The sequence below is a fragment of the Lissotriton helveticus genome, chromosome 10, assembly GCF_964261635.1.
Source record: "Lissotriton helveticus chromosome 10, aLisHel1.1, whole genome shotgun sequence".
Lineage (NCBI taxonomy): Eukaryota > Metazoa > Chordata > Amphibia > Caudata > Salamandridae > Lissotriton > Lissotriton helveticus.
The window spans coordinates 296684173-296702054 of NC_136071.1; the positions used below are offsets into that span (position 1 = coordinate 296684173).

Consider the following 17882-nt stretch of genomic DNA (forward strand, 5'->3'; position numbering starts at 1 on the left):
ATCTCCCAGCCAGCCACACACACACTCAGTCTCCCATACAAATACTTGGACAATCAATCAATAACCCATATAGTTACTCATATAGCTACTGATCAACACATGCAGCAGTTTACAGAACAACAGACATAATGATGCACAAATTAAGACAGTTGAGTCACTAACCCGTGCACTCAGTGAGACACATTTAATCACTCACTCATACAGTCAGTCACGCACCTACTAAATCTTTTATTTAGACACTTCTACATCTACTCATTTTTCAATATGTAAAACATATTTAAAGTTAACAGAAACACACAGTCACTGGATGATGTCATCAGTGATGTCATCAGTGATGTCATTTGAGATGTCATCAGTGATGCCATTTGAGATGTCATCAGTGATGTCATCAGTGATGTCACTGACCATGTCATGAATGATGTAATATGTGACATGATCAGCAGTGGATTGCGGGTGCGCGATATATAGTTAGTGCAACTAACTATATATGGAATTTCAATGGTTTTGTGTGAGTAAAATAAGGTTTTGTAAATGCTAATTCCTAACTATATATGGTCTATAACCCATGGTTTTTTCAGTGAATATATATATATATATATATATATATATATATATATATATATAAAAAGAAGGAGAGAACTCTGGGTAGTTCTCAAGTTTAGATGGAAAGCAGCCCCTGTTAGAGCACTCTCAACACCAGCGACACTCTAGATCTGCTCACCTCAAATGTCTGTTTTTCTATCACATTTTTAAGCATAGGATTAGCACAGTGCTATCCACACAAAGATAGAAAATGACAAAGTCTTTTGAAATTTATACAGCTAAGTTTTTAAGCATAGGACTAGTACAGTGTTGTCCTTGCCGAGCTGTAAAATTACAAAAGCCATTCATCACTCCAGGCACAATATTACAGCTTTGAATTAGTAAAATACCAACTCAAGCCAACCTGAAATGAGTAAAAGCAACCCCTGACACAGTGTTTCGCTCTAATTAGAGCTCTTCAGAGAGGTTTAGCTTTGTCCAGACACAAGGGAGCACCCAGTATTAAGTCAATATTCGAGGAAATTTTCACCCCCAAATAAGTTGCTACATCACAGATTCCTAGAACCGGGACTGGCGGTTGATGATTCGCAATAATCTGAGTTTTGCTGGTATTAAGTCGATATCCGGAAACTAGACCATATTTCCTTGCTTCAGCTATAATACCCTTCATAGCTTGAGACACATTAGAAGAGAAAACTGTAACGTTGTCTGCATATACAGTAACATCAAGCGAGTTTAATCCGTTAAGAAAAGGGCAAATTAAAGCCTGATTCTGAAGTGCCATCAAAAAGGGTTCCATACCCAAAGCAAATAACAGGGGTGATAAAGGACACCCCTGCCGTGTCCCTCTCCTAATTAGGAAAGTGGAAGAGCACTTGCCCATGTAACATACTTTGCCCATAGGATTATCATAGAGCGATTGGATCCACCTCAGAATTGGCCTTTGATACCAAAAGTCTTCAATGCAGCCCATGAAAAACCCCACCCCACTCGGTCAAATGCTTTACCTCACAATTATAAAGCTTTTTTACCCCCTGATGCATTTTTTTCCCAAAAAAAACCACCCTCTTCCCCAACCCACACTCTACCCCATCCCCCCCACCTTATAACTACCTGCAGGTCCCCCCTTTAAACTGGCTGCCGTTGTACTGGCAACCAAAGAGCGGAGTCGACCGCCTAGAGGATCCGGGCATTCAAAATACAATTTCAAATCAACGAGACCGCGTTTAGCAATCAGTCTTGTTTTATACTTGATACTGCCTGCCTGTTGGCCCAATAAGTTAAACGAGAAAAAATAGAAAAAGTAGCAGTAAATCCCTGAATAAACACGCAAATATCCACCCAAATCTCACATGTGGATACCTTGTCCTGTCACCTATCATAACATTGGTGGAGAAAAAAGGTTGTAATAAAACATAGCATTATTCAGTGTCCATCTTTTTCCAATTTCCAAGTAGCCAATGCTCGTTCCACCTCATTCTCTTCCAGGAAATAGTAAGAGCGGCCGTTTTTTAATACTTTCAATTTAGCTGGCTCTTGTAAGTAAGCTTGACCACCCAATTCCTTTATCGGGTCAATGAATTGTTTCAGTTTCCATCGTCGTTCTAAAGAGAGTTTACTTAAATCAGATCTAACAAAAAAAGTAACTAGATCGATGGTAACTGGAGTTCTTGGTCGCGCTTTTAAAGAGATGGCTTGGCAAAGCAGAAAGTTACCTATACATATCAGAATTGGTCGAGGATATTTGCCACTCTTATTTCTTTGAACTAATGGGAGACGATGGGCCCGTTGAATCTGCGAGTCCCAATCCCAATCTGATAATTCGGGAAAAGCTTTTTGAAAAAGTTGAACAATAAATGCTCTAGGGTCAGCTCCTTCAGCCCCTTCTACAATTCCAAATATGCGTAGGTTCTGTCTGCGTTGCCTATTTTCTAAGTCTTCAAGCATAGCTTGCATTTGAGATAGTTGAGCCGCATGTTTATTTACAGCTATTTCGGAGCGAAGTGACTTTTCCTCTGTTAAAACCACTCTTTGCTGAAGCTCTTCCATATCCTGGGAGATAGCTCCAAGTTTACAAGACATTTCCTGCAAAGAAGATTGAGTCTTACTACTATCTTCCCTCATCTGCTGATAATGAATCTTAGCTTCTTGTTTTTGTTCATTTAATAATTGTAGAATCGTCTGAAATGATGACGACACCTCTCCTTGAAGGGTCCAATCCACTGGCGGAAATGAAGAATGCTCTAGCCCATCTAAAGCAGATTCTTTTGTTAGTCCTGTACTCGAAGCCATCCCAAGATCTGCCCCAGCCGAATCTGCTGTATCTACTGTCTTTGCTACAGACTGTGACTGGGAAATAGCAGTGGTAATGGAAGAGGGCGTACTAAGAGTATCCACAGACACTACAGGTGCAAGGATTGTTGCTAACTGAGAGGCTGTTGAAAAAGAGGAGGCTTACACTAAAGCTTCCATTGTAGGATCCAGCAAGTCATGCCGGTCCATTGATACCAGTGTAGAAACTGAAGTAGCAGTAGCAGTAACAGAGGGAGAGGTGAAGGTGGGAGTTGTTTGTGCATTTTGAGTCATAATAGGTGCATCAGCTACCCGCTTGATAGGGCCAACAAAGCTTATTGAATCCGTAACGACATTAAGTCCATTGACATCGACCAATAAAGCACTCGTATCAATAGGGCTATTTCCAGAGAGTCTCATGGCCATTGATTTAACACCACCTTTGGCTTGCACCCACTGTCTAATAGGGCTGTTTTCTGCAATCACCTTCATTGTAGTGGACTTAGGTTTACTTATAACCTTCTTAAACTTATTTTTGGTTTTATTTCCCCCCCCCCTTTTTAATACTGGTAGTTTTCTCTTTAGACAGAGATGAGGGTGTATTATAGGCCATATCGGAAAAATCACAGTACTCCTCATCTGTCTCTGCACCATCCATATTTTCAAGACACTCAGCCCCTGAAGTTTCTTTTACTGTCTCTGTTTCCATACCAAGCCCCACTACAGTTAGCGCTTCATCTGTTATAATAGGTAGAACTGGGATAGATTGTGTAAATTGTTTATCATTTACACTAGGATTTTCCACAAGTTGTATCTCTGATTCCATTGAACCTTTCATGATTATTATGAATTTGTGTGCTTTTATGAATCATTGTGTGAGTTTGTCCTTTTATGGATACGTTTTATCTGAATAAAGTAATTGAACTGAACTGAATTGTTTGCTAATAACTTTGTCACTGTTTGTCAAATCTTCACAAAACATTTCAAACAAATTCTCATCCAACTAAACTCACTGCAAAATGCAAAATAAAGAGATGGCCTGGCAAGTATGGGATAGGCAGATGCAAACTTTATAGCCTGTGACTAATCCAAAAGCAGTAGGGACAGAATTACAAAATGTGATGTGACTTTGAAGATACGATTTCCTTTTACATAATTATCTAGAATGTAGACCTTAGTTATGGAGCCAGTAGCCATACACAGCTTCCCAACTTCATATTGACAGCAATCACACACTTTGCTAAATTATGAAACATTTTATGGGGTTCCATGTTATCTCATACTGTTTTATAGAATAATTCTGTGTTTAATAATGATAAAGAAGAGGTACGTGGGGGACTTTATTATTATTTCGACATAGAAACATATCAAGTACAAATTTACAGCAATGGGATGAACAGTTGTATGTGAAGTAACATAACAGTGTTAGAATTTGTAAGTTTCATTTAAACTATAAGATAAGACTGATGTGCATACCACATTCTGTACTGCTGGTTCTTCACTATTTTCACTAGTGAGAAGAGGGGAATCCTTTTTGCCTTTGCCAGTTATTTCATCTGTAGGACCTGTGGTCAATTGTTCTTCAAGTGGCTGAAGGATAAGAAGAAAAAAGCAACATGACAAGTTCTCAAACACTGAAGCTTTTTGTAATAGTCCTTTAATACTATCATATTATAAATTAATGTTTCAAGAGAATTAAGTTGGCATGTAAGCAGGTGTCTGAAGAACCTTACAGCACATTATGAAGATATAATATACATATAGGAAGAAGTGCATCCTGCTGTACATTCTGAGTCAGTTCCAGACTTTATAGAGGAATGAGGTTTAAGGTCGATTTCCTTTTTCTTTACGGAACTCAAACTCCTAATATAATTTTAAAGCCGTACTGAGGGTATTTTATTCTTCGTAATGCATCGTCATAACCATCACTCTTCCCACAAACCTCTTCAAGATTTGGGGTCTTGCACATCCATAAGAAAGAAGCAGTTTAGTAATATTTGAGAAAATAAAAGTGGAATCTGTAGTGAGAAAACAAACAACCAAAACAGTTAGATATTTGTTAAAAAAATTAAAATGAGCTGTAGCGCAGAATGTCACTCAGAATAAGCAGTAACTTGCAGATAGATTACTTCTTTTCTGTAACAAACAATTTACAAAGTATAAACCTAAACCTCTCCTTTCTGCTAATGGCTCTTCATTTTAGAACAAACAGGCCAGGAGAATAAAGTGCCATTTTCTGTTTTCATTGTTTAAATTGCAGCTAAGTGTTGCTCTATGAGCTGCCTTCTACCTTGGCTGCTGGCTTTGGCAGGAGGCATTGTGGCATAGTAACTTATTTTGGTAGAGCACCCATGGTATTTGTTTATTGACAGGGGTCTACTTTACTGTAATAAAGATATTAAAGGCAGGTTTTAAAAAAGGGTTGCAGACACCCTTGTATAATAAATACAGATAGAAAGGTAAAAACTTTTCTGGGCTGGCATGCCAAAGGTAATTCGAATTGAAATATTACAGTACACTCTACCCCCAATGACTTGCGAGGATACATTTAGTTGTCTGCAAACTCCCACAATCTGGTACACAATCAATCTTCTCTGCAAAGTGGTGAAGGAATTGTGACGGCTCAAGTACACTAGTAAGTTTACTATGGCAAAGTCCCAAACTAAAATGGTATTAGTAGGAGGTCCTACAGGATGCATATTTAATATTCAACAAGGAACTTACCAAAGTTCAAACAAATGTAATCCTAGACTTATCAAATACTAACCAAACACACTATAATCCCGCAATCCCCGAAGGAGAAAACAATATCAGTCGCCCGACTGTAAATGTATGTTTCAGAGAGCTGTTCTGCCCAGAATGTCTAAGAGTTCTCATAATCACTAAAACAACAGAAGGCTAGAACATCCACCTAAATGAAATGTGTATCACAATTGACCCATGAAATATGGGGCTACATACAAATAGGGATCCTACCATTGTCCTTTAGTCCAAAGAGGTCCATTGACAAGGTTGTTAGCAGCAAGGGTAAAGGGAATGAGGACATTTCTTTCCAATGCTAACATTTTGTTGTTTGCTGTATCACTCTACTGGATAGTGGTTGATATTGGAGTATGCATTTACCAAGCATGCCAATTCAATCATAAAAATCAGTCTTCCCCTTAGAATTACTGCAATTAGGTAATTCTTCTAGTGGCCAGAACTATGGTCTATTAAATGAGAAGAGCTGAGATAGCCAGTTTGCCCAAAAGTTGAATCTAGAAATACACAAACAAAACGTATTCAGACCACACAACTCAATGCCAAGAGGTTGTTTGACAGGTGAGATGTGGGAGCAAACCCTTCAGTGACCTTAATAACTTTAGATATGTAATTTGATCAGAGAAATGATGATCAAACAACTGTCAAACCTTTGCTGGCCTCAGAATCTTCAGATGTTTTACCAGCTCAGGATAATAATTCACAAACTTTTCTTTCTCTTAAATGTGATAGAATTGCTCTCAGAAATTAGTTTTGATCTAAATGATTCAGATGATATGCCTTTACATTCTATAAAATCAGTGCAGACAGGACTTAATCATCACATACTGTGACATGAAATATGTACTGACATGTTAACAGCATAGCCTCTTCTCCTGTTTAGTTTTGAATCACAGAAAATGGCAGCACAAGTAGATCTGATGAAAATTGCATTTTCATAATTTTTCTAAACTCTTTGCTATCTCTATATATTCCCATCCCTGAACACAAAAACTCTGTTATTACCCCATACCACTACCCATCCTTCACTCCTAGAAACTCTTTATTACCAATATACACTACCCATCTATCACCCTAAAAATCTTTTCTTACTCTTTTGCACCACACACCATTTAACCTGATAAATACTTTTAAAAACTTTAAAAACACATGTACATATATTTAAATACTATATATATATATACGTTGGGTACTTGGAGCTTGTATATATATATATACTCTGGGTGGTTCTCAAGTTTAGGTGGAAAGCAGCCCCTGTTAGAGCACTCTCAACACCAGCGACACTCTAGATCTGCTCACCTCAAATGTCTGTTTTTCTATCAAAGTTTTTAAGCATAGGATTAGCACAGTGCTATCCACGCCGAGATAGAAAATGACAATATTTAAATATATAAAGCTAAACCTCTCTGAAGAGCTCTAATTAGAGCAAAACACTGTGTCAGGGGTTGCTTTTACTCATTTCAGGTTGGCTTGAGTTGGTATTTTACTAATTCAAAGCTGTAATATTGTGCCTGGAGTGATGAATGGCTTTTGTAATTTTACAGCTCGGCAAGGACAGCACTGTACTAGTCCTATGCTTAAAGACTTTGCTGTATAAATTTCAAAAGACTTTGTCATTTTCTATCTCGGCGTGGATAGCACTGTGCTAATCCTTTGCTTCAAAACTTTGATAGAAAAACAGATATTTAAGGTGAGCAGATCTAGAGTGTCACTGGTGTTGAGAGTGCTCTAACATGGGCTGCTTTCCACCTAAACTTGAGAACTACCCAGAGTTCTCTCCTTCTTTTTTGCATAATTTATGAGTCACTCTATGCCTGAAAGGGTTTTGTTATATATATATAAGCGCGGAGGCGGCCCGGAGGCGCTTGGACGCCTCCGGGCAGCAATTCGCGCTCTACAAATACACTTCCATTTCCATTTCCATTTCCATATATATATATATATATATATATATATATATATATATATATATATATATATATATATATATATATATATTCACTGAAAAAACCATAGGTTTCAGGCCTTATATAGTTAGGAATTAGCATTTAAAAAACCTTGCAAATTCACTGAAAAAACCATAGGTTTCAGGCCTTATATAGTTAGGAATTAGCATTTAAAAACCTTTGAAATTCACTGAAAAAACCATAGGTTTCAGGAGTTATATAGTTAGGAATTAGCTTTTAAAAAACCTTTGAAATTCACTCAAAAAACTATAAGTTTTAGTGGTGTTATAGTTAGCTGGACATTTTACTCATACAAAACCATTGAAATTGCTCCTATATAGTTAGTTGTACTAACTATATTTTGCGCACCCGCAATCCACTGCTGATGATGTCACATATTAGATCATTCATGACATGGTCAGTGACATCACTGATGACATCTCAAATGACATCACTGATGACATCATCCAGTGAATGTGGTTTGCTTCGTTATTTAAATATGCATTACATATATAGCAATTTGCATTGAAGAATAAGTGGATATATATCAATAAATATTTGGATGGAGGATTTAGTAGCAGTGTAATTGACTGTTTACTTGACCAATGTATAATGTCTCACTAAATATAGTGGATAGTGACTAAACTGTGTGAATATCTGTATCACTTTGTCAGTTGTTCAGGCCTGAAACCTATGGTTTTTTCAGTGAATTTCAAAGGTTTTTTAAATGCTAATTCCTAACTATATAAGGCCTGAAACCTATGGCTTTTTCAGTGAATTTGCAACGTTTTCTTAAATGCTAATTCCTAACTATATAAGGCCTGAAACCTTTGGTTTTTTCAGTGAATTTCAAAGGTTTTTTAAATGCTGATTCCTAACTATATAAGACCTGAAACCTATGGTTTTTTCAGTGAATTCGCAAGGTTTTTTAAATGCTAATTCCTAACTATATAAGGCCTGAAACCTATGGTTTTTTCATTGAATTCGCAAGGTTTTTTAAATGCTAATTCTATTAGCGGATAACGTTTTTTATATTTAAACGTTTTTAAATCTCAAATGCCTGCTTTGCTAACAGAGTTTTTAAGCACAGGCTCTTTTGTCTCTGGTGGCCATCTTGGGAGACTGCATATCAGAATTTTTTTAATGAAATATAAGAGGATTTGAGAAGTCACTCAAAATGTGCCCTAATTTTTCTTTCTTCAGCACTAATCATAATTTCTATGGCAAAATAAACACCCTCATTTTGTTCCTTTGCAAATTAAATGTTTTAAGTGTTAACACTTTATTCCAATCAAGATGACTTCAGGTGTACCATACTTTTGTCATAAGAAAGACTGTTAGCGCTCTAGTTGTTCTTTAGAACACTCTGGGACATTCTGTCATTGGGCTAAAGTTGGGCTACATCTGGCTGATATTTGGGCTACATTTGGTTTTTTTTGTCTCTGGTGGCCATCTTTGGGCTACATTGGGCTACATTGGGCTACATTGGGCTACATTTGGGCTCTAACATATATATTGCCCAATGTAGCTCAATATATATTTTTTCAAAGTTAATTTTCGTAAAAACCACTGGAGCACATATCTTGAGACATAGCAAAGGCACATCGGGCTACCAGTCCCTACAATTTTGCCAAGTTTGGTGGAAAACCATTCAGCCGTTCGGGCTAAAAGTGAGTCCAACCGCCCTATGGAAATTAACATGGGGAAAACACGTTTTGGGACCCCCCTTTTATCTCGGCCCCCGCTTGACGAATCCCCCCAAACTTTCAGGGAAAGACCGGAGCGCCGCGAGGCAAAGTTATGGAAAATTAAGGACGATTCCTCAACCCGCGCCAAAGTTATTCCCAATAGAATGTTGCGATTTCCCTATGGAAAACAATCCTAACTATATATACCTACTGGCTATCGCCAGTAGGTAATATATATATATATATATATATATATATATATATATATATATATATATATATTCACTGAAAAAAGCATAGGTTTCACACACGTTATAGTTAAATATTCGCATTAAAAAAACCTTTGAAATTCACTGAAAAAAACATAGGTTTCACCCACGTTATAGTTAAAAATTAGCATTTAAAAAACCTTAGTAATTCACTGAAAAACCATAGGTTTCACACACGTTATAGTTAGCTGGACATTTCACTCATGCAAAACCATTGAAATTCCCCCGTTATAGTTAACTATAACTCGCGTGCCCGTAATGCACTGCTAATGACGCCGTGTGCCCCCCCCCCGCTAGCACAATAACTTTGCCCCGGGGGTGGCGGTCCCCGGGGCAGTGTGGGGGGATTGGGGCCCCCACACTTTTTTTGAAATATGCCCCTGGGATTTGGTCCCCCCGGGGACTAATTTTGAAAAAAAGCTGATGGGCTTGTTTTTTTTTTCCGCGGAGTTCGCGCACTGTACGCGGACCCCGCGATTTAAAAAAATAAAAAATATTTTTTGGGCCTTGGGGGTCCTTTTGGGACCCCCTAAGCAGGCCTAGGGGATCAGGGTGTGTCTACACTGCCCACTGTGCGTGTTTTGCGCATTTGTTTCTCTCCTTTCTTGTGCCTCGGTTCTACCGAGGCACAAGATGGCTGCCAACACTTCTTGGTTTGGAGTGTTGACAGAAAATTAGCATGCAGCTCGTGCTAGGGAAGGTACAGAGTACAGTAGGCTTACAGTAAGCATACCGTAACACCTCCAATATATACTTATGATTTTACTTTTGATTTTCTCAGGAACTACTGAACGGATTTAAACCATTCAACAAAATGCGTGATCTGCGAACAGAACTCTACCTTTTTGCCAAGTTTGGTGTAATTCCGTTCAGCCGTTCGGGCTGTAGCCCTGGCTAAAGGTCCTATGGGCAATTGCATAGGGAAAACACCTTTTCGGACCCCCCTTTTTTCTCGGCCCCTGCTTCACGAATCACCCCCAAACTTTCAGGGAAGGAGCGGAGCGGAGCAGGCCATTTTCTTGGAGAAATTCAGCGCCAAAGTAATTCCAAATAGAATGTTGCGGATTTCCTATGGAAACTAGGTTTTAACTATAACTACCCTACTGGCGACCGCCAGTAGGTAATATATATCTATATATATATATATATATATATATATATATATATATATATATATATATATATATATATATATATATATATATATATATATATATATTTATTGAAGCTCCCTCGTTTGCACCCACTTCGCGCACTCAAGGACGGGTGCTTCCGCGGACGGTGCCTTCCGCATAAAATTACAGCTCTCACTTGTCTCGTTTTTCAAAGAAAAGAGGAAGCACTCCCAGGAGCGGGTTCAAAGCTTTATTATAAACCCACAGCGACCAGACGCATTTCGGCGTGTTGCCTTTATCGATGGTAGGTTGCGCGTCTGAGGCGGCCATTATTTATTTTCATTTTCCATTCCCACGTGGTGATTAACACAAAGAAAGGACATTTCAATGGAAAGTGTAAGCGCCATCTTAGCATGATCAATTCATACATTACTGCGAATTATTTCACATTGTCCTTATAACTGGCGAACACAAAATTCCATTTCATAAAGCCTGATTCGTACACGTGCCATGTGATATCACAAATTACGTTACACTTAATACCGCCCTGGATGGGCTTTCGGCCAGGCGCCCTTTCCATGATTCATGCCCTTCCATCTAGCCCTGTATGGGCTCTGTCCATATGGGATTCATTTATATTTCAACCAATGATGTGCCCGCATACACATATATATATAAAACATATAATCATACGAACATATTTCCTAAAACAGTTCAGTTACAGTTAACATCTAAAGACATTGATCAATATTTTCCAGAAAATCCCGTTGTATATACATATATATATATATATATATACATATATGTATATATTACCTACTGGCGGTCGCCAGTAGGCATATATAGTTAGGATTTTTTCTTTATGGGATTTTTGAAAATTCTATGTCTAATAACTTTGGCGTTTGTGGACGGAATTGGCAGAAATTTTCAGGAAAATGGAACATTTTGTTTCTGAGCAGCCCCTGGAAATGTGGGGGGGGTTCGTCAAGGGGGGGCCGAGAAAAAAGGGGGGTCCCAAAACGCGTTTTTCCAATGTTAATTTCCATAGGGCGGTTGGCCTCACTTTTAGCCCGAACGGCTGAATGGATTTGCACAAAACTTGGCAAAATTGTAGGAACTGGTAGCCTGATGTGCCTTTGCTAGGTCTCAATATATGTGCTCCAGTGGATTTTGAGAAATTAACGTTCAAAAAAAGATATATATCTGTAACAGCGGACCGGGCAGCGCTCCGGTTCGCGTACTTTTCGCGTTACGGAGCTTTGTGAAGCGAAGCTGATTGGTTCTCCGGCGTCTGTAAACATTCCAAACAGTCCGTAGCGGCCGCCATCTTGTCTCTCGGTAGGATCGAGAGACAAGAGGAGGCCAAAGCGAAGGGGCAAATGACCATAAGGGGGCATAGTAGATCCTCCCTGACCCCCTAGGTTTGATGTGGAGGTTTTAAAAGGGCCCCGCGGGGCAAAAAAAAATAAAATAATAATAATCGAACGGCTGAATGGATTTGCACGAAACTTGGCAAAATTGTAGGTACTGGTAGCCCGATGTGCCTTTGCTATGTCTCAATATATGTGCTCCAGTGGATTTTGAGAAATTAACGTTAAAAAAAAGATATATATCTGTGACAGCGGACCGGGCAGCGCTCCGCTTCGCGTACTTTTCGCGTTACGGAGCTTTGTGAAGCGAAGCTGATTGGTTCTCCGGCGTCTGTAAACATTCCAAACAGTCCGTAGCGGCCGCCATCTTGTCTCTCGGTAGGATCGAGAGACAAGAGGAGGCCAAAGCGAAGGGGCAAATGACCATAAGGGGGCATATTAGATCCTCCCTGATCCCCTAGGTTTGATGTGGAGGTTTTAAAAGGGCCCCGCAGGCCTGGGGAGCGTACTACAAGGAAACAAGAATGATTGACTTTTAACTTATTGTGTGTTTATAGACTTTTTTTTTTCTTTTTTTTCTGCTGAGTGACGTCTCGGCCTATCTCCACGGGATGCAGTCCCTACCATCTCGGCGTTTAAGCCCAGGTGGACCGGTAGTGTGGTAGAGATAACGTCTGTTAACGTTCGATTCGAAGGAAATCAGGAAGTGTTGATAAACATTGTCTGCGCCATCTTGCCTTTTTTCAAATGCCACACTTTTGTCGTGCACGGCAGCCATTTTAGATGCCATGACCAGACCCACTCTCTGCACGCTGTCGATCCTTAGCATGGCTCCCCACCCTCGCAAGCATCTCCCCCAGGCACTGGTCACCCCCGCTCTCTGTCTTACGCATGGGCAATAAACCTCCCCCCATCTGCGCTGCTCTTCCCTGAGAATCACACCCTGTGCCTGTCCGACACCTCCCTTTCGCCCTATTCACTACCGCACCCTCTGACACTCCTCTTCCTCTGTGTCCGATTGTCCAGGCCGGTCCCAGGCTATCAGCTAGCCCTGCAGATGTAGTTTATGGCTCCAGCTGTAAAGAATCACCCCTCTTCAAAGGAGTTATAGTAGATCAAGGCCCACATGAGATCCGTCACACCACACGCGTTCCTACTATCTGAAAACCATTCTGTATTGTGATTGGGGAGGGGACCGAGCCTGAAGCGGAAGATTCCAGGGATGCCTCTTTGTACATCAAAGTTTTTACAATTATGTGTCACATTAAAAATATATAGCACTCCAACAAAGTAGTAGGATTATAAAACTTTAATAACTTATAAATATATACAACAAAACAAAAACAGTAAAAACATTTAAACATTTTTAGGGAAAAAGAAGGAAGTAGCGGTCGGTTGTGCGAATAGTCCCAACGCAGCACAACGTCCAGATTTCTGGACGGCACCCAGGTGATGTTGCCTGGGTGCCGCACTGATTTCGGTATCCGGCGTGGGGCGTCGCGGGGGGTGGGTCATCAGTAGCGGTCTGTTGTGCGAATAGTTCCAAGGCAGCAGAACGATGGCACAAGGTGATGTCCAGTAAGTTGCCGCCCTCTGAATAACGGCTTGGGGTGCCCCGGGGGGGGGGTGAGGCGGCGTGAACGGGCCTCCCCAGGTGGAGGCTCGTCTGCTGTAGTGGGGCGCCCCTTTACCGTTTCAGTTGCCATTCCGTCCGCTTTTGGTCCACTGTGTCAAAATCCGCCATTCAGCTGAGTTGCGCCCACTCTTGCGGTGCAGCGATAGGCGGCTGCCACAGGACTCTCAAAATGGCGGCAGGCTCTTTCCTTTTTGGGCCTGGTCCACTGAAATGGCCCTGGGACACCTTGGAAATCGGACGCTAGTCTGCTAGGTCTTGGACCCCATTCTCGAAAGCGTTCTCTCAGCCTTGAGGATTATACAAAAGTCTTGGGGGCCCCCGACTCCTGCAGGCTTCCGGTGGGGAGCGGCTGCCATGATTGCTCGCGGAATGACCACGACGGAGCCACGAGATGGTGGTGCTTTCATGCTGACACCAGCTTCAGTCTGAAACATCCAGAAACAAGGTGGGGCTTTCATCGTTTGGGGAAAAAAAAGTTTTCATCCAATGAAAAGTGTTATTTTTAGGTCATATGATCAAGCCTTCCATCATTAGGAAACCAAAAGTAAAATGAACCAATGAAAAGTTTTATAAACAGGTCACATGACCTGTTATGCGGCATAGGGTATAAAAAGCGTAGAAAATCCGTTGGCACGTGACGCAGCGTCAGTAGCGGACCGATGTGCGAATAGGCCGAAGGCAGCACAACGCGCCAAGATCCGGATGGCACCGAGGTGGTGTCTAGCAAGTTGCCGCACTGGTGTGGCCATCGTACAATGCTGAAAGTGGGCGTGGGGCGCCCCGTTGGCCTGTGAGGTGGCGTCAGTAGCGGACCGATGTGCGAATGGGGCCAAAGGCAGCGCAACGCGCCAAGATCCGGATGGCACCGAGGTGGTGTCATAGTTGAGAGTTCTGACAGCGGTTGTAACACTGTCTGAAGCTTATTTGCAGCTGCTGCAGCTTCACTACGCGCCAAGATCCGGATGGCACCGAGGTGGTGTCTAGCAAGTTGCCGCACTGGTGTGGCCATCGTACAATGCTGAAAGTGGGCGTGGGGCGCCCCGTTGGCCTGTGAGGTGGCGTCAGTAGCGGACCGATGTGCGAATGGGGCCAAAGGCAGCGCAACGCGCCAAGATCCGGATGGCACCGAGGTGGTGTCTAGCAAGCTATGCAGCTGAGTTGCGTGCGCACTTGCGGCGAATAGGTCGAAGGCAGCACAACAATATTTTCTGAATAGAAGACACCACAAGGCGCTGAGATTCGGTTGGCACCGAGGTGGTGTCTAGCAAGTTGCCGCATTGGTGTGGCCATCCTACAATCCTGCTCCGAATAACGGCGTGGGGTGCCCGAAGGGGGGGGGGGAGGCGGCGTGAATGGGCCTTCCCAGGTGGAGGCTCGTCTGCTGTAGTGGGGCGCCCCTTTACCGTTTCAGTTGCCATTCAGCTGAGTTTCAGCCGCTCTTGATGCTACAGCGACAGGCGGCTGCAACAGGACTCTCAAAATGGCGGCCTGTCCTTTGGATTTGGGCCTGGTCCACTAAAATGGCCCTGGGACACCTTAGAACTCGGACGCTCGAATTTTTTTTCCTTACCTCTACATGCAAAAAAGGTAAATTCCCGGTACGTTACACGCTTCATCTGTCACGATGTACTCTCCAGAGGAACCGAAGAAAAATATAGTTATGGTAACTATACCATGCATCGTCATATGGAGAGGTGGCACCGATTAATTATAGTGCTGCATAAAAGAGAGATTTGGAGGAGAACCCCCGACCTGCCAGTACATTCATCAAAGAACTGGCACTGACAGCATCAGAGGCAAGGGAAACGGTCCCAAATATTTAGAAGAACTTTGGAAAGATTAAAATGACATGTTTAGATTGTGGCAAATTAATTTCATGTGGACAGATGAGTGTTACTCTAATAAATACAGCATATGAACATCATCATAGTCGATGGTTGGTAGAGACATTTTGACTATATCCTGGACCTGCCCGTCCTCGCCCAAAATGGCGCCAGAATAAATGGGAGTCGTAACTCCTTGTTGTGTACTGGTTGCAGAACATTGAAATCACGAGATACGTATGCAGTTTTGAAGCACATGGCGGGCGGGGACGAGAATTGATTGAATATTTCGACATCCCTATTGATATTAAGCTCTGATGTGTTATTGATTACTGTACTATTGAAAGTTCGAATTAACGTCACCCATGGTACTTGCCCGCAAATGTATATCTAGATAATTTTATTGTAACTGGCCCTGTCGTATTTTAATTATAAAATGTACGTCCACCGATTCCGCAACTGTTAGACACCTTAGTTCTTGCAACCTAATGGCCCGCCCGTTACGTTCCTCTACAGTGTAAATGTCTACTCATCATATACGATTACAGTTTGCTCCGTGGCCGGCCCACGTGGTTATAGGCCTGTATTTGTATACTGACATTTTCACAATAAAGGTTTTTAAAAGAAAACATGGTAGTAGTATTTACATTGGTAAAGTTTTTAATAATAGTCACTGTTTTAGAATCAGTAAAAGGCAAGTGAAATAAAGCATTCGAATTACATGAAGGGTAAAAGGTATAATACGCAGGAACGCAGTAAAGATAAATGGTCAAGGGTTGTTGTGTTTTCTACTCCTGCAACATAAAGTGATCGATAAGAATCTGATATTCTGGCGTATCGGCGACTAAGACAGCAGGCCGACCCTCTTTTGCTCAACGGCTCCGTCATGGGACGAAGAAACGCCCTTTTTCTCGAAAAAGGAATATATTTTACTTGCAGGACAGTTGTAAATTTTCCGGGAAAGTACATTAGCCTGGAACATTATAACATATGTTTAAGAAAAAATAATGTTCGAAAGTAATAAAAAGCGTAATTTTTAGGTCATATGACCAAGCCTTTCATCATTAGAATAAGAAAAGTAAAATGAACCAATGAAAAGTTTTATTAACAAGTTACATGATCTGTTATGCTTACGTTACGCGCTGCGCGCCGCGCCCCGGATCACTTCCGGATGCGCTAACGCGGCGCGTCATATGACGCATTACGCGACAACGCAGGTCCAGAATATAGTCAAAATGTCTCCACCAACCAGCGGTCGGAACACAACCCCTTTCAGCAGGCTAAATAGTTCTGTTAAATGACAACAGAAGGGACAGGCAACAAGAACCATCAGTCAAAGAGGGGAGGGCAAGTTCTTCTCTACCGGGTCACGTTGGGGCGCTACCGGAACTGATCGAATTGGTAGTCTACAGAGTTTCTGGATGTTTCAGACTGAAGCTGGCGTTAGCATGAGAGCACCACCATTTCGTAGCTCCATCGTGGCCATTCCACGAGCAATCATGCTAGCCGCTCCCCACCAGAAGCCTGCGGGAGTCGGGGGCCCCCAAGACTTTTGTAGAATCTTCAAGGCTGAGGGGACGCTTTCGAGAATGGAGCCCAAGCTCTAGCAGACAAGCGTCCGAGTTCCAAGGTGTCGCAGGGCCATTTTAGTGGACCACGCCCAAATCTGAAGAGCCGGCCGCCATTTTGAGAGTCCTGTGGCAGCCGCCTATCGCTGCACCGCAAGAGCGGGAGCAACTCAACTACATGGTGAGCGAGACGTTGTAGTCGAAAGAGCGGGCGGTAAACAGCTGAATAGCGGAAGAGGCACAGTGTAGCAAAAGCGGGCGGAATGGCAACTGAAATGGTAAAGGGGCGCCCCACTACAGCGTGTCTTTAGGTGAAACGGATTGTGGGACAAGGTCAAGAATGGAAGAGTTACCAAAAGGCAAAAAGTTCCGCTTGATCCCGGGAGCCGGCCACCTATGTCGGGGGCGATCTCAGGCCACACCAGGAGAACACGACTTGGGGAGGGGGCCGGAGCCAAGCGCCCCCTCCGAGTCCGCGCCATCACACCGTCCCTCGGGGGCCTCCGTTAAGCGGTTCAGGGTGGCACCGCATCACATTGTTTACAAATGCAGTAACGTACTCAAACAGCCCCCACTTACTTTTAGAATAGTGAAGATGAAGCAAGTGCAAATAGGCTTCAGACAGTGTTACAAGCACTCTTCAAAACTTTGAATCATCAGAGTGCATGAGTTTCATGCTCGATCGATTGAGCTAGCCGGATCGGGGAACAAAAAGTTTAAAATAGTTATGTAAATAGTTGTTTAATAAAATGTTTTACCCTGTTACTTTGCTGGTGTGTTGTATATATTTGCATAGAGTTTATCGTTATTTCGGGCGGGGTGGGTGGCGGAGCCGAGCTGTCTTGCAGCCATCATGGTGTGGAGTTCAGTTC

The 17882-nt window shown here is 42.0% G+C and overlaps 1 protein-coding gene across 1 annotated transcript in view; it reads right to left on the reverse strand.

The window, feature by feature from the left end:
- Positions 1-17882, reverse strand: part of LOC144784001 (uncharacterized) — a 1599281-nt gene that overhangs the window by 1035145 nt on the left and 546254 nt on the right. Inside the window, exon 9 of the mRNA XM_078662713.1 lies at positions 4312-4425. Within this exon, the coding sequence (XP_078518839.1) occupies positions 4312-4425 (114 nt within the window). The remainder of the gene's footprint in view (positions 1-4311; positions 4426-17882) is intronic.